Source organism: Tubulanus polymorphus, chromosome 1 (genome assembly GCF_964204645.1).
Source record: "Tubulanus polymorphus chromosome 1, tnTubPoly1.2, whole genome shotgun sequence".
Classification (NCBI taxonomy): domain Eukaryota; kingdom Metazoa; phylum Nemertea; class Palaeonemertea; order Tubulaniformes; family Tubulanidae; genus Tubulanus; species Tubulanus polymorphus.
This window is the reverse complement of record NC_134025.1, coordinates 17,054,795-17,079,602: the sequence shown is the minus strand read 5'-3', so window position 1 is coordinate 17,079,602 and position 24,808 is coordinate 17,054,795. Positions and strand designations below refer to the sequence as shown.

The window sequence follows — 24,808 nt, the reverse complement described above, 5'->3', positions numbered from 1 at the left end:
GAAGTAATGACAATTGGTGAACTAATTTAACTCCAATTTAGATTGTTCGAGTAGATAATCACTCAGATCTTAAAGGGTAGCTGACACTTTTTTAAAGATTTTCTACTTTTTACACTAAACGATATATTAAAGTATACAATACGGCTAGGTGATTTCATAATTGGAAAAATCTTTTCAATCTAGGCAGAATTGATGATTTTGTTTTTGTTCAGTGTATACATTGCTTCTGCTGAACGCGTGGTACTGTGTCTATTAATAGAACTACGTCACTAAAGTGACGGCTCGGAAATGATGTCTATAGAAATGAATAGGAAATAAGCTACAAGAGCAATTCAACTTAATTTTATACCTATTTGGCATTCGAATTGAGACAAAATGCCTCTTGATTATACATATTAATGATTATAATTAGCTGTTGAACGGACCATATCCGTTCAAACTAAGCCCAAAAATAGCAGTTCTAGTAGACAGCAAGGAACACAGATGTTTAAATCATCGTTTTGTATTATCATTTAGTGATAGTAAGATCATGGTTAGATAAGAATATTTTGACTTATGAACTGATAGACAGAATTAGCTGCAAGAACAATTTCAATTGTTTTCTTGAAATATACCTCGTATTGGTAGCGGCTTTGGTCACAAAATTAGAATATTTCCTCATCCATCCTATTTTAAAACTTAAAAATAATGTTTGTGAAAGATTTGTGATGTAATCTATCAAAACTCTTCTGCAGCGTGAAACTTTAATCGAAAAACATTATTCCTTTGAATATTTGTTATAAAGGCTGTAGAAATTTATTGTAAGTTTTTGTAGAGTTGTCAAGTGTTTAGTTTTCAAACTACTAGTAAATAGTAAATGAATATGAATCTATTTATTCTTTAGCGAGATCGAAATCTGTGATCGCTTATAAGACACTGTGTAGTATGCTTGTGGTGCTGAACTATAGGTGAACTATGCAGCAGCAGTAACAGTACTGAGAGCTTAGCATAGTGTACTTTAATAGCTTCATAGCAGCGGATTGAAATCTGCATCTTCAATTTGATCGATTTAGCCTATTCAAATTACTCATTGATTCTTTGAAATAGGTTTGTGCAATAGACAATAGATCCTTTTACCTCCCTGGCCAGTTTCAAAGCTGTAAAACAATCTGGCATTGAGATATAACAGAAAATACACGCAGTTTCCTCAAAATTCAACGCATTTCTATAGACGCTATTTCTCAGCTCTGCCTTTAATGACGTTGCAGCGCGCACCTGCTGATTTAGCCGACGCTAAAGTAAGCGACGCTTTAGTAAGCGATGTAAACAACGAAATGAGGTCAAAAATCTTGTTACAAAATCACAAATTGCCCGTAAACTAAACATTTTGGAACAGAACGGTTGAAAATGAGTGTATAGATCAATAGAATACATCATATTTTGAAATAAAAAAAAGTGTCAGTTACCCTTTAACTGAATCACTCTAAATACAACTATTCCCCAAACTATAGAGTGAGTATAGAGTTTTTTACTGGCTTCTCAATGTTTATGTTGGCATATATCACTGCAAATCTGAAGCATATGTTACTGCAGTGTATTTAAAACAGGGAATCTGGCAAGCGATTTCAAAATGGTCTTTTCAATAGTTGACTTTTAGAAACAGTGTGTTTCGTGAGTAGCTATTATCTAACTAATCTAACTAATTGCTCGTTAGATAATTGCTCCTAGCTATTATGGTAGGAGTTACTATCACAAAGTCGCTGTTTACAATCGGGTGGTTTCACAGTCACCTCTTCTGCTAGTGTGCATTATCAAAACCAGATGTTTTAAAACGGTCACTTTTCAGTAGTAGACTCTTTCAAACAGCTACTATAGAAAACCAACCGAATTGAAAGGTAGACCATTTCAGAGTTTTGAAATGTATACTACTTAGCCGATACTGTTCATTGCTTATTGTTGTCATGTGGCTTCTTCAGGGATGAAAACAGAGGCGTTTAAAAATCGTCGCGAGCACCGAAGGTGCGAAGTCCTTTAGGGGGGTTTTGGGGGCCCTCCCCCAAGAATATTTTGGAATTTCAAGTTTTTGGCGCACCAGTTTTATGAGACGCTTTTACGATCTTTTATGTTCTTTAAGTATACCCCCCTATAATTTTCTCAATAATATTTTAAATAATATTCTTATTATATAACGGATCTACAAAAAATGGACCTCACGCGGAAATCCGCGGAAGATTTTCATCCCTGCTTCTTGGATTCAGCCTTTCATTTCATCTTGCCAACTTCGGCCCTTCAAAGTTGATTGTTTCTCATCAAATCGCGAAGCCGCCTGCTTTTCTCCCGAAAATCGAAATAAAAAGAAAATAATTAAGTCCGAAACCCGCATTAGATTACTTACGGTCAGTTCTTTGTTTTACAATAAAAACACCTCACACCCGTCATGACGCGATGTACAGTTATCTTTTTATGTATTTCACTTTTATCGATAAATAGCATTGTGTATTAGTAATACACATATTGAACATAGTAGTTTATTTACTGATAAAATGACATCACAAACAAGCGTATTTCCGGAGTATCAGGCCTGTTGGAAGCAAAATTACATTGGTAGGGCCAACCCCCCATATTTTCCCTAAATTTGCCCTTCAATGCCCGGAATTATGATATTCAGGATTTTTACATTTTATCCAATCGTCAGCAAACTCTTGGAAATAACAAGAATTAACACTGTTATCAAGGAGAAGAGCACAATCCCAGGCCGCTCAAAGGGATAATGGGCAAAACGAAAAAAGAGCCCTAAAAATATTGTGCGGGAAAAAAACATTGGGTAGGCCGGGCTCCCAAGGTCGCACCCACTCCGTCGGCCATGAACATAGTCCGAATAAGTTATTTCATTATAACGTTATAACATATGCGGGAGAACGGTTATTTCCACCAGCGTTTGTTTTTGTGACAGTAAGTAATTTTCAGTTTAAAATAGGATGGACAGTGCATACAAAAAATCTGCAAATCCAGAGAGACTGTTATATTTGTATCAGAGTTCTAAATTTCGTATAGAAACTGTTAGTTGTCGAATCTGATTGAAGGTGAATTTTATGTACGAAAAAAAGGAAAATATATAATAATAAAAATAATGTACGGAAAATATATAATAACAATAATAATGAACAGAATTACAATAGGGTTTTTGACGAAAGTCAGAAAACCCTAAATAACCTCTGTGGTCAGACCGAAAGCAGAACTTTAAAATTACGGTACATCGTGGATATTGGATCTGAACTAATTCGTTCTATTTATAGAACCTTAATTTTTTACAGCATTGACAGGAATCGCTACTAGAAGCCGAGACTTTCAAGTCTCCTGCAACTTATCTTGTCTCTAAAGCTTACTTGTTTAAAGGAAATAAGTATAAGTATTTTCAACGAAAAAGACAGGGGTAACCCTAAGGGCAAGGTAGGGGTCCAGACCCCTAAGACCCCTAGATACGCCCCTGTACATGGAAATAATATGCCATACTGCATTTGATTGAAATTTTGTAGATGTTTTAGATAGAGGAAAAGGGCAAAATGTACATTTCTTGGTTCTGTCTACTTAACCTTCAATGGATTGAGTCTCTGAAAAGTTCCTACCCTTGTCTCATATATGTATTACACAGTGAATATTTTTTGGATTTATGAGTAGAAAAGCCTTCCTCCTTTGTCTCCTTGGAAAATACGAGTTTAATTTTGTCTTTCTTCTTTAATTAGGGGTACAGGAACACCGTGCCCACTTGGGAAGTGGTTTCAAATACTCACATTCTAACAATTTCAATGTCCAACGCCTGATCGTAACCATGTTAAAAAATCAATGACCTTGAAACTCACCACAATCATAGAACATGTCACACGCTACAATTTTATGATCGCTTGTGATAAAATATACCTAGGTCCTAAGAAAATATGGAAAAACTAAGTTATTCTACTATTCAATGCATAACCCAATGACCTTAAACTCACCACAATCATAGATGAGCACGAGATGTCATGAGCTACAATTTTGCAATTGATAATAGTAGCAAAATATGCCAAGGTACCAATATAATGAGAAAAAAATAAGTTATTCTGCTATTCAATGCCCCCCGGTGAACAGATACGATAATCAATGACCTTGAAACTCACAACGATAATGGGAAATGTTATGAGCTACAACTTTGCAATCGATTGTGGTTACAAATGCATAGGTACCAATACAAATAGAAAAATTGTATATTATTCAATAACTCCCCCTGGTGGCAAGAACACAGAATTAGGTGATTCCAATTCCATGTGAGGAGATGTATCTAATAATAATCAAATATCAAGACTTTAAGTTAAAACATGTTGATATTTTTCACAAAAACTTTTTTCCACCTAAGAATGAGTACTGATGACACTAAGATGACCGACAATTGCGGGATAATTGGCTGATCAAAAATACCTTTCTGATATATCAAAGATCTCTTTCCATAGAATACCCATAACAAATCATCAATGAAAAATGGCAAACCAGTAGGAAGCTACAGTACTCAGAATTCGGGCCAAAATTCTATACAAATATAGACGAAAGATAAAAGTAATTGATCAAAGCGTCTTCAAAATTTCCCTCAAAAACTTGAAATAATTGTATGAAGTGCAGATTTCGGAGAACAACAATGACCACCCGTCGACTATCTTGATTCTGATCGGGCCAATTTTTGGCCTGAAGATGTATCTAGCATAGATACACGAATAAACCAAATATGAAGACAATCCAAAAACTTCCCAAAATAACTGGATTTCGTGTACGGATCGACGAACCGACGCTACAATGAATGAAAAGTGAATGCAATAGCCTACTGGGACTTAAGTCCCAAGTGTGCTAAAAAAGCTCTGAGACAAAAAATTTCCCTGCCCTCATCATGTCTAGAAAAGAGGTTAAGATGAGAAACAAGGTATCAACTTTGAAGGGCCTTACTACCCCATCGTCAATGATTGGATAACCTGCCAATGTGTCCCATTTTGTACTTTGATATAAACCTGCGTAATGACTACAAGGTATTTTTTTCAATTGTTAAAATTTCTTTTAAGAACATAAAAAATTACAATAGAATGGACGACCACAAATCTTCCGTGGACATTATGTGTCATGGTGTCAATAAAATCGAATCTAAAGCAATATTACCTAAATATAGCGGTTACATCGCATACAGGTACCTTGTTGTTGAAAGTCTACATTCTGCGGACCTATAAGTTTTCAGAATCTGGTGTGTTTTCACATCACATGAATTTTTCAAAGCAATTGGCAATATAGAATGAACAAATATGCTTAATCCAAAAATATAAATATTCAAGTAATGCATGGTCATTCAAAGACAACAGTATAAAAGATGCGCATATACATATCATCTGTAGATTTACAGCATTATCAAGCATGAAATTGCATTTATCTTTTTGGCTGAAATTTGAATACATGTCATATTTTCTAAGGATCTAGGTGAAGTCCATTTCTAATGTCAACACTTGGGTTTAAGAGATTTATTTGACAAAAAGGTGGATTGTATCAAAACGCTAGATTAATAAACGCATATAAGGGATATACATTTTCAAAATGGCGAAACAAATATGATTGTCATGTGATTGACCATGCCATTTTAATTTGCTCCATTTGTATAGTAATAGGCTGTAATTAGGCCTATGTGTAAGGCTAGCTCAGATCCCTGTTTGCAGTTCAACAAATAACATGAAAAATATAGTTTTCGGAAATGTTTGTCAAAAATTTAGTTCTATTATTTCTTGGTTCTTTGAATCAATCAATGCCGATAATTTACATAGTGTGTCTCAGCCGGTTTACTGAGTTGAAGTGACTTTAAGTTACATTTTCTTCAACTGCTGTACTACAATACCACTATTTTGAGAGGCGCAGTGGCCGAGTGGTTTAAGCCAACGGTCACTGGTCTCGTCAATCCAGGGTTTATGGGTTCAAACCCTGGTGGCGACAGAGTTTCTTGGTCGAAGGTTCTTCTCTGGTCTCTCCCCATTGGGAAAAAGAAACATCGAACCCGCTTATAATTCCCTGCGTGGCGCTTAGCGGGTTGAGGGTGTTAAAAAAAAAAAAAAACCACTATTTCCATTTTTGTTATTGCCCCGAATGGAATTGAAAGTCACCTTACTTATATTTCACTTAATCTGTATGAAAATTACTGGTCCCCAAACATATAAGTACAGCAGAGTCGACCGTAGTTATGATTCAGTATTTTGTTGCTTTTTTTGGTATTTTAGTATTGTAAGTTCTGTAAATGTGAAGATAAGCTAGATAATAGACATGTTAGTAACTAAAGTAATAGTTAATATTTCACCAAGGTTGAATAACAAAACGCATAAATTCCATCATACATCATCAGTCGTAAAAATAGGGGAGATCTCTGAAATGTTAGCATGAATTTCTCTCTGGGAGTCAGTGAATGGAAAGCACTTGCTGACATTTGATTCCTTAGCAGTAAGAAGTTGATTGCGTAGAAATTCTACTTCCTTCAGTAGTAGTTGTCGATCGTTCATCATAGATGTTTGTTTGGCCATCAATTCCAAAATCTGAAAAGAGTACCAAATCAATGAACCAGTACTTTTTGATTAGAAATTATGAGCTCCCTTAACTATGTAGTACAAAGTAGATCCATCAGGTAAATGAAACAAAATTATCTGACAAGGCAATCTGATACTACATATCTATGTCCCCTGTGACCCTGATCTTTGGTATCCAAAAATCATTAATGCACCCAGGGGTAATGACACTATGTAATATCCTATGTATAATGGTTCTTCTTGAATCGCATTCACAAGGTTTCATTCACATGAATGACCTGTAGTGACCTTGACCTTTGTCCCTTGGACCCAAAAATCAACAGGGCATAAGATTACCATACAATGAAATATCATTGTCCTGCTATGTTTTATGTGATTCTGAAGTATGTAATTGAGATGTAAAGAAAGAAGGCTGATACAGTTTTGCTGTTTTATGATAACGTTTAACAAGGCCCACCTACACAGCATGCTCAAGAGTTCAAATCCAAAACACGGCTCTATACCTGTTGACAATTCACTGTACAATTGTGTTCAAAGATTTTTACTGGTATACGGTTTCCGTAATGTCTAGTTCATATTATGTCACACTCGTAGAGCATAACATTTAGTTTGAAAATCTAGCAGTATAAAGGTTCAACATATAGCATTTTCTGGGCAGTTCACATATATCCTTCGAGTGACGGGTTTGATGGGAAACAAAATTGTAAGTTTGAATTGTGAATCTATGTTACTTTATTGCTGAGAAATTAATTGTCGATATATAAAATTAGGCTATTTAATCAGGCTAAAATGGTTTTCTATATATTTTTGTTACAGCAAACGATTATGTCAAGAATGGAATAAATCCGTTTGATAATTTCCCGAAGAATTTATTCGTCCGTGGTTTGGTGGATTTTCTGGTGGACTGCAACAATAGCTTTTTAGTGCTTGGCCCATAGTATCTACATACCAAGCTTTGTCAAGATCAGATAATGATTGTAGGACTAGTAGCAATTGAAAGATTTTACAAGGATTAGAATTAGGATTTTATTCACATTCCAACCATTTCTATGGTACATGGAGGGAGACTTATACAAAGTACACAATATTCACAATTAACAGAAAATATAAACTTATCTCAATAATTGGGATAATTGGATTTTATGTTTTTATTTGGTCAATAAAGTAAAATTGAATTGGATTTGATATTTTTTTTAGAGAATAAAATTTTATTGAATTTGTAGTTTGAGCACATGGCTAATTAGCATATGAAGGTAATCTATCCGATTTAAAGGGTAACTGACACTTTTTTTTAAATTTCAAAATATGATGTATTCTTATTGATCTATACACTCATCTTCAACCGTTCTGTTCCAAAATGTTTAGTTAACGCGCAATTTGTGATTTTGTAACAAGATTTTTGACCTCATTTCGTTGTTTACATCGCTTACTGTTCAGCGTCGGCTAAATCAGCAGGTGCGCGCTGCAACGTCATTACAGGCAGAGCTGGGAAATAGCATCTATAGAAATGCATTGAATTTTGAGGAAACTGCGTGTATTTTCTGTTATATCTCAATTCCAGATTGTTTTACAGCTTTGAAACTAGCCAGGGAGGTAAAAGGATCTATTGTCTATTGCACAAACCTATTTCAAAGAATCAATGAGTAATTTGAATAGGCTAAATCGATCATTGAAGATGCAGATTTCAATCCGCTGCTATGAAGCTATTTTAAAGTACACCATGCTAAGCTCTCAGCACTGTTACTGCTGCTCCATAGTTCACCAATAGTTCAGCACCACAAGCATACTACAGTGTCTTATGTGATTTCGATCTCGCTAAAGAATAAATAGATTCATATTCGTTTACTATTTACTATTTTTCAAAGTCATTTAAGACTAAGTAGGCCTAGTTTGAAAACTAACACTTCAAAACTCTACAAAAACTTTCATAAATTTCTACAGCCTTTACAACAAATATTCAAAGGATTAATGTTTTTCGATTTAAGTTACAAGCTGCAGAAGAGTGTTGATAGATTACATCACAAATCTTTCACAAACATTATTTCTAAGTTTTAAAATAGGATGGATGAGGAAATATTCTTATTTTGTGACCAAAGCCGCTACCAATACGAGGTATATTTCAAGAAAAGAATTGGAAATTATTCTTGCGGCTAATTCTGTCTAAGTTTCTTCATCAGTTCATAAGTGAAAATATTCTTAGATCTAACCATGATCTTACTTACTATCACTAAATGATATTACAAAACGATGATTTAAACATCCATGTTCCCTGCTGTCTATTAGAAAATGCCATGGATTGCTATTCAAATCCTACTTTTGTGCTTAGTTTGAACGGATATGGTCCGTTCAACAGCTAATTATAATCATTAATATGTAGACTTTCAAAATCAAGAGGCATTTTGTCTCAATTCGAATGCCAAATAGGTATAAAATTAAGTTGAATTGCTCTTGTAGCTTATTTCCTATTCATTTCTATAGACATCATTTCCGAGCCGTTACTTTAGTGACGTAGTTCTATTAATAGACACAGTACCACGCCTTCAGCAGAAGCAATGTATACACTGAACAGGTGCGCGAACATCAAAATCATCTATTCTGACTAGATTGAAAAGATTTTTCCAATTATGAAATCACCTAGCCTTATTGTATACTATAATATATCGTTTAGTGTAAAAAGTAGAAAATCTTTAAAAAAGTGTCAGTTACCCTTTAAGAAAAAGCCATATTTCCCGGACTTTGCACAATGGTCAATGATATTTTCTGTAAGTGCTGATAAAAATATTCCTTCCAAAAACCAAATCAACTAAAGCTTTCACAGAAATCGATCTTTAAATACAATTTTAGATCTGAAAATAAAACCTGGAAATAAAACATTAGACGATACCGCGGGTTCACGTGAACACCTGCTGATTTCTGCGGCTAAGCCAATCATAGAGGAGTCTTTGCTTTCTGATTGGCTTTTCAAAACCAATATTTTTGCGATCAGATATTACCGAAAAAGCTCATATGAATTTTAACGGGGCCCTCTTTCCAAATTCAGCTACGTAGAGTTTGGAGAATGGATAATGCTCTAATAATAATAATTAACAAGAGCCCCAAGGGGCACAATGGCCAGCCTGTCAGATTTGCTTTTTATAAATGATGTAATCTGTGGGTTATATTTATCAATATACACTCCCTGCTCAATGTCATTTACATAGTACAATCGTGTGTTAACACAGACAGCAGGAGCGAATGTAATATAGAAATACTAAGTTATTGTATTGTTCAACGCCCCTGGTGGCCATATACAAAAACCAATGAGCTTGAAACTCACCAAGATCATAGACCATGTCATGAGCTACAACTTTCCAATTGATTGTGGTAGCAAAATATGCATAGGTACGAATGTAATATAGAAATACTAAGTTATTGTATTGTTCAACGCCCCCTGGTGGCCATAAACAAAAACCAATGAGCTTGAAACTCACCTCAATCATAGAACATGTCATGAGCTACAACTTTCCAATTAATTATGGTAGCAAAATATGCTTAAGTATCAAAATGATGTGGCAAAACTTTTTTTCCACCTATGAATGAGTACTGATGACCCCAAGATGGCCGCCAATTGCGTCATAATTGCCTGGTCAAAAATACCCTCTCGGACATAAAAGATCCTTTTCCAAAGAATACCCATTACAAATTGCAATGAAAAATGGCACACCATTAGAAAGCTACAGGACTCAGAATTCAGGCCAAAATTAACATTTTTGGGAACAAAAAAGGTCACAGGACGGCCATCTTGAGTCCGATCGACCCAATTTTTCTCATGCCGATGGGCCCTTGGGGGATACAAATACATACGAATGATCAAGGTTATTGATAAAAGTGTCTTCAAAATTTCCCTCGAAAACTTCTAAAATGTGTAAAAAGTGCTGATTTTGGCGAACAACAATGGCTGCCAGTCGGCCATCTTGAATCTGACAGGGCCAGTTTTTGGCCTGAAGATGTGTCTAGGGTAGATACACGTATAAACCAAATATCAAGACATTACCTTGAAGCGTCTTCAAAACTTTGGAACTCTCATGAACTATCTAGATGGTTATCTCCTCGACTCAATAGCTTCAAGACCCATCTCAAAACAACTTTGTTCCATGCAGCATACCATTAACTCTCGGAAAGGGAATTGGATTTAACATTTTTTTTGGCAGAATAAAATTTGATTGAATTTGCAATTCGAGCACATGGCTAATTAGCATATCAAGTTCATACACTCGATTTGGGAAAAGAAATTTTTTGCGAACCTTGCGCAATTGTCAAGGATGAATTTTCTGTAGAGCAAATAAAAATTCCTCCCAAACACCAAATCAACTAAAGATTTCATAGAAATCGATCTTGAAATACGATTTTAAATCTTAAAATAAAACCCGGAAGTAAAACAATAGACGATACCGCGGGTTCATGTGAACACCTGATTTCTATAAACGAAATGTTGGTTGTGACAAAATTGTTCAGACGGTTTTAGGTGGTAATAAGTACGGAAACGTAACGACCATGGTTGACTTATTCGATGAAATCAGGCCTATGTGATATCCAAATTTTGACTTTTTTATTCTCCAGACCTCCCTGATATAGAAATAAAAAATTTTGGTGGTACGAATAGTGCAATCACAGCGCCGACGGCGACAGAGCCGTGTCAGAGATCGGCGGAGTGAAAATTGTCGAACACGAAGAAGTAGGCTATTGAGCTACTTGAATCGCGAAAACTCCTGGCGCGGCCCCGACGCTTTTCGTTGATTAAGTAGTACAAATATCAAGCAATGGGTTTTCACAATCTACCGCCGGTGTTTACCGGATATCAATATCACTCCAAAATTCAAAGAAACCTCGAAATATCGAACCGCAACACTTTCGGTAGATATCCGCAGCTGCCCAACCGGGTAACTTATTTGTTGATAGCATCGATAGGATCCATCATCTTCTCCCGTCAAGGGATTAGAACCCACTAAGCTAAAGCCGTGCCAGAATCGGGTCGGGCCAATCACAGCGCTTGTAACAAACCACATTAGGCTTCTGTGGAATTTCCCAGTAAATGGGCCAATCAGCGAACACGTAGCGAACGCGGAAGTATTGTCGCGTGTTGATACATGACGTCATGCGCAAAAGCGCCAGTAATGAAATCACGATAATTCACGTGAACAGCTGCTGATATTTTTAGATAAACCAATCACAGGGAAGACACAACTTCCTGATTGGCTGATAAAAATTGAAATTTTCCCGATTTTATTTTCGTGAAAAATGCAGAAAACATTTTTATGAGAGCCTATTTCAAAATTCTGCTCGCTACGATTCCGAGAATGGATTACGCTTAAATACGTGATTTGTTCGAATATGCCCTCACTTGGCAAGCAAAAGAGCCTTTTGTGTGGAAACCATGTCATTTAAATTCGCTCCATTTGTATAGTAATAGGCTCAGCCTACGGCTGGCCTAATAATAATAATAATTTATTGAGCCTAAAATCCATATAAAATATGCTCATTGGCTTTACAATATAAAGACACAATTTAAACATAAAGATAGAAAAAACAATTTACATCATTAGTTAAAAGCTTTAGTGAGCAAATGGGTTTTAAGTTGCGATTTAAAAACATCAGTAGAAGGACTAGATTTAATTGCATCTGGTAAGGAGTTCCAAAGTAGAGGGGCGGAGTAAGAAAAGGCCCTGTGACCCGCAGAGACTAGATTGACACGAGGGATGACTAGAAATGATTGACTGTTTGATCTTGTATTGCACTAATGATTTCAAATATCGTGGGGCCTGACCATTCAAGGATTTATAAGTAAGGATCAAGATTTTAAATTGGATGTGGTATTTGATTGGAAGCCAATGCAGATCGAGTTTGCATTCTCTAATGAATGATTTGTATGAATACATGCTCAGTTGCACAGTAAAAGAGCCTTTACTCTGGAAACCATGTCATTTAAATTCGCTGCATTTGTATAGTAATAGGCTCAGCCTACGGCTGGCCTAAAGAACCACTGTTAAGTAAATGAGTCTTTAACCCCAGGTTTTACCAGCTGAAGAAATATTTATCTCGATGTTAATTCATACTTGTCTACTACTTGGCCCATAGTATCTACATACCAAGTTTCGTCAACATCGGACCATAATTGTAGACTAGTAGCGATTTAAAGATTTTACAAGTGTGACCTGTACAAGTGCCACCGAAAAGCACCCGTTGAGATCAAGTTGGGAAAACAGCTGTATAACTTTTTAGCCCTTGGCCCATATTAGCTTCATACCAAGTTTGGTCAAGAACTTTACGAAAGAACTGTAGCGCTAGGAACAAATTGAAGAAAAAGTTGACGGATGGACAGGAGACGACTGATAACCTTCGGTCACAGCGGAGCTAATAAAGGTTATACTATGGCTGGAGTCGTGTTGTGAGCCGTGTCGTGTTCAAGTGTTACGACCTAAGGTCATTGTGGGACCTGTCGGATATAATTACCAAACCTTAGTTGACAACACTTCGCTGACAAACTAGCTGACGTTTTGTACCATAAAAAAATACATTTTGTACTGTGAACAAAGCGATGCACGTGTAGTGAATTTAAAAAAAAATGGTCTGTAAGTTGAAGCCTGTTTCCTGTGCCATTTTTTTGCCGATAGAACGTCCACTTTCATAACCTGTTAGATCCTCTAAGGCTAAGAGCCGTAGCTACACACTGGATATAATGTCTCGGTGATTTAATCAGGGGTTTGGACCGGCTTTCGATTGTGAATAAACTGGATCGAATTGACTGTCTTTGAGTGCTACCAATTATTGTCGACCTCTCCTGTGACAAGAAATGTCGATGACTTCCATGTGTATGGGTGCTTATCATCCCAAGCCAAGACTCGTCATAGGTAATTGAAGATAAAGCTGGAGATCGTGGATTAGATATACGTCGTTGGAACATTCTCAATCTAGTGTGTCAATATTATGAATTTAAACTAAACCTGAAAATAACTTTCCTTCTATCTAGAAGATCTGTTGTGAATGAACTGTTTAAGCTGTATTGTCTTTATGAACCCTGTTGATAGTTTATGCCTTACCGGTATATAAACCTGTACTTTAATTACTTTCGTCTGTTGGGATAAGTTTGCATTTAAGTCATACTTTGCATTTCAAGATAAAACTACCCATACTGACCTGTTCATATAACAAATTGATTAGTCAACTATTTAGGGTTCCTGCTGCTTCGCAGAAACCCTCTTGTAATTCTGTTGATTATTATTATTACTTGACCCCTTTTCAAAAAATGAAACGCCTCTCAGATTTGACTACCAACAGCCTGTAAACGTTATGTTCAATTCGGAGTGTGGTATTTGTCACAGCTGCATCAAACAAAGTATTGTGTAATTATTACATCCGCATATAATAAAGTTGCTTTTTGTATTGTCATGGCTGTTCATTGTTAGTATCAGGAATCTGTCCTCCTTAAATCCGCCTGTATCCACACGGACATCACACTTGGCGACGAGGAAAACGTTTTAAAGATGAGTCTTATTGGTTCATGTTCCAAATATGTTGAGTCAGATGACTGGGAGAATTTCACCGACCGGCTAGAACAGTATTTTGTAGCCAATGCCTTGGAAGAGGAGGACCGGAAGCGAGCTGTTCGGCTCACTGTTTGTGGATCGGCGACATATTCACGCATCAGTAGCTTAATTGCACCAACCAAACCCAGTGATAAGACCTATGCAGATCTAGTTAAATTGGTGAAAGACCATAAAAAGCCGCAAATGAGTGCTATCCTGGCCAGGTTTAAATTTAACTCGCTAGTCAGGGAGAAATCCAGCGGTTCCTGAACTTCGCTGAAAAAGCTGAAACACTGAAACGCTGAAAAGAAAACGCTGAAATTTCAGGGAATTTCCGAAAAAAGCTGAAATTTCAGGGAATTCACGAAAAACGCTGAAATTGTGCTAGGAACCGACAATACACGTTTCCATTTTTTTTCCGGGCCGGGACCGCTGCCGAATCCTGAACCTTTGCTTTAGTCTCTACCTAATTTTTGGTTATAGAGACATGCATAAACAGTATGTATGGAGTATCAAAACCCTATCACAACCGCACAAGCCAACTTTTAACACTATGCTGAATATTCCAAGAATGTGGTTTACTTCTACAAGACGAAAAAATCTTATTTGAACATTTCAATGTATATAAAATATGATTATGAGAACCACTTTTCTTTTGTCAACACGTCAGGCATGACTATAGGCAACTGTGGTATTCTCTGTTGGAGACTTGAGGTAAGTTAAATTTGATAGCTAGTTATAATGATGATGCGGCTTTTGGACAAAAGAGATTTTACTTGATTTCTTTTTAATTCATTGTGCACATGGAATGGATTTAACAATTGCGAATAATTTATTTGCTGTGGTGAGAAAATCATCAGGTTTTTTAAAGAAATGACATAGCATCTGTTAGAAAAATGTAACAATTCTTATTTTTCGACTATCTATAAAAGGAGGAATCATGGACCAAGTTGATTTGCTAATGGACATACAGATACCGAGAAAAGACTTCTTGTAGCAGCAGTGATTATATTTCATTCAGTAATAACTTGATTCAACCAGAGAAAAATAAGTCAACAGCTGATGTACAGTAGTACCCCGCTTTACTTGGTTTTCCTGGGACCTAATTTGTAGTCTTTAAAAGCTAAGCGATATTCCGAGGTAACAAAGGGGATTTCAATAGAATACGAAGCAATGGGACCAGAATTCAAGCCCATGCTAAGCGAATCTGTGGCTTTAACGCTTGATTCGGATAAAATGTAGAACTGATTTCTTTTGTGTATAATGTATAATGTAAATCTCTTAAGCTTTTAATTAATATAGTTAGATAAACGTTCAATTATTGGATCTTTCTTGTTGACTCGTTTCATTTTGAGAGTTTAGAGTTCCAGTTAATCCACAATGTGCAGTGCCTAGCCTTCATCTACACTAAAGCCTGTGTATGGGAAAATGTTGTTCGACTCTCATAGGCCAGACCAATCGAGGTATGAATGCAGATGGTAGTCTCCAGCAACTTGAGAATGTAAACCAAGTTTTGACCTCTACCCGGGGACGACCCTTTAAGGCCTCCTTGTAGAAAATGTAGAAATATGAAACCCAATCTAAGCTATGCTAAGTACAATGACAATTGAACCTTTATTTACGAATTTCAATGACACCGAAAATAAAATCGAAATAATCAAATCTCGATGCTAGCACTTATTATGGGTTGTCAGGTTCAGCCTAACTGTACTTTCATTCAACTACTTCTTGTATGAAACGTGGAAACGAGAAGTTGCAAGGAATAACCAAACAATAATAAAAAAAATTGAGAATTAGAATTACTGTAGTTAAGAATTTATTCAAATGAAGTGAAAACTTCATTGTTAGCTCATACGGGTACATACATGTACATTAAACAATAACAACAATTTATATCATGATGCACAGACAAATGAAAGTAAAATATTATTTATCTATTTTCTATTTTTGGGAAGCATGATGGTAGTTTTTGGAACTGATGCAGTTTTGATGAACTAATTTTTGGCTAGCAAGTATCATGTTATACAGTGTGTCCTGAACAATTATTGTTCCTCCTGATTTAACTGAAGATTCCGACTCATGTCAAGGAAATGAGGTCCTCCATCAATCGAAAAAAAAGTTGAGCTCAGACCTCTATCTCATTTGCCGAAATTATAGCAATATTTATGGGGGACCTCTTCTTCACTCTAGCTTCTATGGTCCGGCTATACGCATCTTCAAGCTACTAACCTATTAATTGTGGTCTGATGCCAGTTGAAAATAAGATGTTGAAGGGAGCCGAAGACAACGGCCTTGTGGGCGTATCTCTATAACCCGAAAAAATTCGGTAAAGACTAAAGCACGGTTTAGGACCCAGCAGCAGACGGGCCAGGAAAAATTTTCAAAACGTGTATCGTCGGTTCCTAGCACAATTTCAGCGTTTTTCGGGAATTCCCTGAAATTTCAGTGTTTTATTTTCAGCGTTTCAGTATTTCAGCGAATTTCAGGAACCGGAAATCTGGCACTGTTTCGCAATTTGTAGCAGACTTGAAAGGGCTGGCTGACAAATGCAAATATGGGCCTGAACTGCCGATGATGTTACGTGATCGTTTTGTAATCGGGGTGAATGACGAACGCATTCAGCGTCGCCTGTTGTCGGAATCAGATGCGCTTACATTCGCTAAAGCAGTGGAGATAGCTAGGTCCTTAAAAACTGCAGAGGAGAACATGAAAGAGATATCTGGGTCAAACCCTGTAGTCAATCGGGTTTCGAAACGCTAGACCAAGCCATGTTAAACCGAAGGACCCGAAACCGCAAATTAAGCCTCATAGTCATAATCAGCTTCCTAAAGAATCAGCGGGTCGAATTCAGTGTTATCGTTGATTAGGGCCTCATAAGGCTCCATGTCCAAGAGCGACCATGTCTCAAACGCAACAATCTATAGAGACACTGGAACGAGACCTCTGATGGAGCATGTCATCAAACGGCAGCTTATGTTCATAGGTCACCTCCTCCGCATGCCAGAAGAAGAACCAGCACGACGCTACTGCCTATATGTACCATCCCATGGGAAACGCCGAGTAGGGCGTCCTCGTCTCAGCTTCCTGGGCTACATCCAGGGTCTCCTCGGAGGCGCCGATGAGAGAGAGATAGTAAGCATGGCCCAAGATCGAGTCAGTTGGCGGCGACTTGTGGTCGCCTGCGCTGCAGCCGACAGATGATGATGATGATGAAGGCTCATGTGTGTCGTTTCAAATGTAATTTCTGCCAGAAGATTGGTCATATTGAGAAGGCTTGTAATGCTAAAAACTGCAATAAAGGTCGTGAAAACCAGCGTAGAAATCGCCAGTCTGAGAGACAAGGGCAAGCATACCGGGTAGAATTTTCAGCCCTCGAGAACGAATATGAATTAATGGGGCGCATCACAGCGATTTCCGATGTTCACGATCCTCCGATAGTGATCCCGCTAGTTATAAATAATCGTTCGGTAGAGATGGAGCTCGATACTGGGGCTAGTCGTTCTATGTGTCAAAAGACATTTGATTCGTTGTGGAGCGAGGTAAATCGACCTGTTATTAAAAAGTCAGAGTTAGACTTGCGGCCCTATACGAACGACATCATCGTTGTTGTGGGATACGTCGAAGTGGAAGTTCAGTATCGCGGAAAGAGTTAAACCGTTGGCTCTTTGGATTGTCTCGAGAGGCGGCCCTACATTATTAGGGCGTCCATGGCTATGTGCACTGGACATTCAGGTCGAAAACGACCGTGCGAAGGTTAACTCCGTGACTCCGCTTTGTACTTCCGTAGAAGAATTGTTGAAAAAGTATGACCAGGTTTTCAAAGAGGAACTTGGAACTTTCAACAAGGCTAAGATAAATTTGAAAGTGGATCCGAATGCCACACCAATATTTATCAAAGCTCGTTCGGTGCCGTATATGATGGAGAAAATTGAGAATCAACTCGACCGTGAAGTTAGAGACGGAATCCTAACACCAATCGAAACCAGTGAATGGGCCTGTCCGATAGTGCCTATGTTAAAGAAAGATGGAGATTCGGTGAGGATTTGTGGCGACTATAAACTGACTGTGAATAAAGTAACTAAATTAGATTCGTATCCGATACCTAAAGTGGAAGATTTGTTTGCAGGACTTGCTGGTGGGAAAAAGTTCACAAAACTCAACTTATCCCAAGCCTATCTGCAGATGGAACTCGAGGAACGGTTCCTGAACTTCGCTGAAAAAGGTGAAACACTGAAAAGCTGAAATAAAAACGCTGAAATTTCAGGGAATTTCCGAAAAACGCCGAAATTTCAGGGAATTCCCGAAAAACGCTGAAATCGTGCTAGGTACCGACAATACACGTTTTGAAAATCATTCTGGGCCGGTGTCCGCTGACGAGTCCTGAACCGTGTTTTATGCTCTTCCTTCGGTTATAGAGATATGCCTTAAGGTCGTCGTCATGATCGACTTGATCGATTGCGGATTGCGTGGATTGTTAGATGTGTTTTTTGCCATAGTTTTATGTGCATATACCGGTACGATCTAACAATGAAGTTATCACTTCATTTGAATAAATTCTTAATTACAGTAATATTAATTCACAATATTTTTTCTTATGTTTGGTGATTTCTTGCAACTTATCATTGCCAAGTCTCATACAAGTAGTAGCTGAATGAAAGTACAGTTAGGCTGAACCTGATAACACAAATTAAGTGCTAGCATGGAACTAATGATTATTTTGTTTCTATTTTCGGTGTCATTGAAATTCGTTAATAAAGGTTCAACCGTCATAGTATACTGTACTTAGCATTGCTACGATTGGGTGCCATATTTCAACAATTTCTACCAGGAGGAAGGAGTCTTTAAGTGTCTTTGTTCCCCGGTAGGGTATGGGGTAAAACCTGGTTTACTTTCTCTTTCGACTTGCCGGAGACTATTATCTGCAATGTATTGCATGCTTTGATTTGTCTGGCCTATAGGAGTCGAACGATATTTTCCCATACACAGGCTTGGCTTTAGTGTAGATGAAGGCTAGGCACTGCACATTGTGGATTGACTGGAACTCTTAACTCACAAAATTAAACGAGTCAAGAAGAAAGATCCAATAATTGGACGTTTGTCTAGCTATATTACTTAACAGCTTGAAATAATACATATTCTGCAAGAGTACACAAAGGAAATCAGTTCTTACATTAGGCTATATCAGAATCAATAGTTCGCTTAACTCTGGCTAGAATTCTGGTTCCATTGCTTCATATTCTAATGAAATCCACTAGCATACCTTAGAATATCGCTTAGCTTAAGACTAAAAATTAGGTACCAGGAAACAGGGAAGAAAAGTGCGTGTACTGTACATCCACAATTGACTTATTTCTCTCTGGTTGAATCAAGTTATTATTGAAATAGCATTCGAATAGCCATTTTATTTTTAAAAATTGTATCGTTCAGCTATCCTGCTGCAAATTTCGCAGTTGAAGTTTACTGGTGCCATCTGATTTCTCAGTATCTCAAAGAATTTGCACATTCTAAGCCTGAATCTAAAAATAGAAAAAGGTGCATTTTAGTAGGATATAAAAGAATAGTGGCTAATACACCCTGGACTATATAGCCTATGGGGTGGGCCTAGTTTGAAAGCACTGCGGTCCGAGGGAACAGCACTTAATAAATACTGAAATTAAACTTACAAAACACCCAGTACTTGAGATGATGTACTTGACAAGAAGTGTCTCCAGCTAAGCAAATCAACTTTGTCTATGACTCCTCCTTTTATAGATTCAGTAGTAGTCTAAAAATAAGAATCGGAACATTTTCCTAACAGTTGGTATGTCATTTCTTCAAAAAAAAACTAATTATTATCACGCCACAGCAAATAAATTATTCAGTTGTTGAATGGTTCGCCCGATTTAGATTAATTGGTTGACGCTAATCAGTATGACCCATACGTAGGGGCCTACTGCATGCCATTGGCGTCAATCCATTCCATTCCACAGTGTCAGTGAATTAAAAAGAAATTTAGTTAGATCCCTTTTGTCCAAAAGCTGCATCATTTATATAACTAGCTGTCAAATTTAATTTACCTCCTTTAGAGAATACCATAGTCCGTCGCCCATCAACGTGTTGACAAAAGAAAAGTTGCTCCATGTTTTATACATGAACGTTCAAATAAGATATTTTGCGTCTTGCAGGGAATATTGAGCATAGTGTTTAAGTTGGCTTGCACGGTTTGTGAATGGGTTCTCCTCATCATGCTGCCTGTATGCATTAAAAATCCGGATTTCAAGCGAATTAATTTGTCCAACAAGTGGCCCTCTAGAAGTATACTCCACACATACTGTCCATGCATGTCTCTGTAACCGAAGGTAGACCTAAAACACGGTTCAGGACTCAGCAGCGGACACCGGCCCGGAAAATATTTCAAAACGTGTATTGTTGGTACCTAGCACGATTTCAGCGTTTTTCGGGAATTCCCTGAAATTTCGGCGTTTTTCAGAAATTCCCTGAAATTTCAGCGGTTTTATTTCAGCGTTTCAGCGATTCAGCTTTTTCAGCGAAGTTCAGGAACCGCTCGAGGAATCGTCAAAGCAGTATACAACTATCAACACTCATAAAGGACTCTATCGTTACAATCGTATGCCTTTTGGTATTAAATCAGCCCCTGGAATTTTTCAGAGGCACATTGAGAACATGGTATCCCTGAAGGGTATCCCTCTCACAATCGTCCGCATGGATGATGTATTAGTGACTGGACTAGATGACCAAGATCACATCAGGAATCTGGGTCAAGTGTTGAGCAAGTTACTGGAAGCAGGTTTATGTGTTAAGCTTCCAAAATGTGAGTTCATGTTGCCTGAAGTCACTTACATAGGAAAATGTATCAACTCTGAGGGTATCCGTCCTACACTTGATAATGTTAAGGCTATCCAAGATGCCCAGTGTCCTAGGGATGTGTCCGAATTAAGAGCTTTCCTTGGCATGCTAAATCACTATGCTAACTTCTTACCTCAAGCTAGCACCATGCTGGAGCCCCTGCATGGTCTATTGAGAAAAGGGGTAAAATTTGAATGGGGCCAGGCTGCCCAGGAAAGTTTTGATAAAGCAAAAAAGCTGCTGTGTTCAGAATCACTTTTGGTACACTATGATCCCTTAAAAAGTCTTGTGTTGACGTGTGATGCTTCTTCCTATGGTATCGGTTGTGTTTTATCTCAGGTATATGATGATAATGTTAGGAAACCCGATGCCTTCGGTTCTCTCACAATGAAACCAGCGGAACGCAATTACAGCATGTGTGAGAAAGAAGGTTTGGCTGTGGTTTATGGTGTCACTAAGATGCATCAATACCTATATGGTCGTCAGTTTGAAATTGAGACTGATCACCAGTCGTTGGTAACTTTGTTAGGTGAAGCCAAAGATATCCCAGCTAATGCATCGCCCCGTGTTCAGCGATGGGGGTTACTGTTGTCAGGTTATGATTATCGTATTAAATATCGTAAAGGAGTTGAAAATGTAGCTGACGCCTTAAGTAGGTTACCAGTTAGTGATAATCAAGGGGGTTCGGTACCTCAACCCCCAGAGTTTGTAAATCTTATGCAATGTATTAATCATGTTAATTCACCACTGACAGCTAAGCAGATTCGACACCTGACTGACAGGGACCCAGTCCTATCAAAGGTTCGAGAGTTCATCCTGTCAGGGGACTGGTAAAACATTCCAGAGGACCAGCAGGCAGACTTCAAATCTTATAAACGCCGTTCCATTGAACTCAGTGTTCATTGTGGCTGTGTTCTATGGGGTAGTAGGGTGGTAATGCCTACTGCTAGTCGAAATCGTGTTATTGAAGAAGTTCATGATGCCCATCCAGGCATCTGTATCATGAAGGCAGTCTGTCGTAGTATTTGCTGGTGGCCAGGAATCGATGAGAATCTTGAAGAATGTGTCCGCAAATGTTCAATTTGTCAGGAGAACCATGCAAAGTTGTCAGAAGCTCCTTTAAGTATGTGGGATTTTCCCAAAAGCCCATGGTCACGTATTCAGAGAGACTACCTAGGTCCATTTGAAAATCGTATGATTTTAGTTGTTGTTGATTCATTTTCGAAATGGGTCGAAGCTACAATTATGTACAGTACTACTTCTTTTGCTACAATTGGAGAGTTGAGACGCATTTTTGCTGTCCATGGTTTACCCAAGTCTCTAGTGTCTGATAATGGTTCCAACTTTACTAGTAGCGAGTTTGAAAATTTTTGTATAAATAATGGAATCAAGCACATAAAGAGTGCACCTTACAAGCCTGCTTCTAATGGACTAGCTGAGCGAATGGTTCAATCAATCAAAAACGGTTTGAAAAAACTTTCTAGGGGTAGTTTGCAGAATCGATTAACTGGATTTCTGTTTAGATATAGGAGCCAACCTCATTCAGTAACTGGGGTATCGCCAGCTGAGTTGTTGTATCGTAGAAATGCGTACACGCTTGAGTTTGATTTCTCCATGTTTAACTGAAGTAGTCGAAGCACGTCAGGAGAGTCAAAAGAGGAATCACGATAAGGGGAAAACATTGTGTAGAGAAATCTCTCAAGGTGACTCAGTTTTTGTTGAGAATGCCCCAGGTTCGAAGCCAAAATGGTTGCCGGGTACTGTAGTTAGTAAGTTAGGATATAGGTTGCTTGAAGTAAAATTGTTAAGTGGTAGAAGCATTAGGAAACATGTGGACCAAACTCGTTTAAGGTACACTGATGATGATCAAGAAACCTGACCAGTTAATTGAAAGAGAGGTTGTCTAGAATACTTATATGTTTAAGTGATGTAATGTTTGGATGCCTGTATTTGGAAACTATGCATGTAAAATTAAGAGGGGATAGTGTGGTATTTGTTACAGCTGCATCAAACAAACTATTGTGTAATTATTACATCCGCATATAATAAAGTTGCTTTTTGTATTGTCATGGCTGTTCATTGTTAGTATCAGGAATCTGTCCTCCTTAAATCCGCCTGTATCCACCCGGACATCACATGGAGAGATATATAACCTATCGATGCACCGTTTTAAATTTGCGTGTTGTTATATATTATGAATTAATCCCTTGTAATTACCAGGTCTAAACAGCGACAAGAATAATGCAAAGCATTGTCATCCATTGATAATAGTACATCCCGAAAAGCCTAAAAGTTACCAGACGACCTCGAGCGTCAAACTCAACCGTAAATCACGGATTTAGACTTTCAATTAGTCCGGATGCGTCATTTACTGCGAACAATATACAGTCAACATGGCAGTTTTAGGACTTTAATGAGCTATGATCCCTAAAATGAGTCAATGGATTAATTCTATTTGTTAATAAATTTACGTTGGCTACATTTCCTGAAGATTTCTGGCTCAAATCAACGTGATATGGACAGAAATGGTAGGGATTTTCATATGGTATTTTACTTACGCGTTCACTTGACTACTCGGATCGATGACAACGACAGCAGAGTTGATGTAATTTTAAGGTGAGAATCCATTAACCAGGGAATGTTAGACATGATTTCGTGGTCTAACTGCAGTTAAGGTCACCTTTCCACTGGGTGGTGCTATGATATGTGTAGATATGGTAGCAAATGAGTACTCGGCGAAGCAAAAGTCATTGTTGGCTACCTACTTAATGCCTAGCTTTTTTGGGGGATACGCCTAGAATAGATTTAGGCCCTTAATGTAGTGTGAAGAGCGAGTGAAAACCTAAGTAGTTAGTAAGGGGCTGGTTTACACTCATGTATACGACTATTTATTTCGATTACTTTCTTTTCAGCTATTAATCGTTGAATGAACTGGTCACTACAGTCTTCAATTCCTTTGCAGATTCTTGCAGCTGGTGGAAATATATTTAAACCACATTGTGCAGGTGTACGTTTCAAATCAAGCTTTTTTGTCATTGGCAATCAAAGGCGTAACTTATGAGCAACTGTCTCAGATGCTGTAAGTACTTGACGTTTTGTGTAATTGCTTTTTTCTAATTCCATGTTTAAAATATTTGGATTAGTAATCAGTCGTGCTAACGTACATGCAGAATTGGATTCATTGTTATTATGGGATGATAATTCATTGGCATCAAGAGTCCTACGACCTACCCTTGATAAAGCGTTTTAAAGTTTATCAGACACTTGTTTTGGAGTAAACCGAATAGCCCTTAAAATACCAATTCCACATGACTTAACGGTCAGTGTCTATGCTCTGAGACAGTAGTAATAGATTTTTCACGACAAACACATTTGGTCTCCTAAGATACCGTATTTTCCGGCCAATAAGCCGATTTTCTAGCCTCAGATTTTTACCCAAAATATCGTGATCGGCTTATTGGGCCGATACGATCTGACATAAAAAATCACTTCCTGATCTATGCCACTCTAATGCTCTCAATGATCGTCAAAATCAAGAAAAGTGGTCGATATTCATTTGAGGTCATTATTTACTACCAATTATAATCTATTTTGAACTATTTTATTTTTACTTTGATTGTTCCATCACCGCACAGCGGCAATGGTATACATCTATATTACGCGCGAGTTCATCGTAATACCACGTGTCAGTTCATACATTAGTATATATGCAAATCAGCAGTGAGCCGCGTACTGCGTGTATGGCTGTGTGTATAGTAATCAGCTGAGTGAGTCTATATATAGCACAGTCACTCAGCGATGATAGTATACACTGCACTCTCACACATCGGCGGGCGCTACTGTCAGCCT

General features: G+C 37.7%; 1 protein-coding gene across 9 annotated transcripts in view; it reads right to left on the bottom strand.

The window, feature by feature from the left end:
* Positions 1-2,361: 2,361 nt before the first annotated feature.
* The window catches only part of LOC141915273 (serologically defined colon cancer antigen 8 homolog), a 214,106-nt gene continuing 191,659 nt past the window's right edge, over positions 2,362-24,808 (bottom strand). For 8 of the 9 annotated variants that reach the window (XM_074806744.1, XM_074806743.1, XM_074806741.1 and 5 more), the window contains one exon: positions 2,362-6,560. In XM_074806744.1, coding sequence (XP_074662845.1) covers positions 6,360-6,560 — 201 coding nt within the window. In that variant the 3' untranslated portion in view covers positions 2,362-6,359. The remainder of the gene's footprint in view (positions 6,561-24,808) is intronic. The other variant, XM_074806750.1, reaches the window with a different exon arrangement.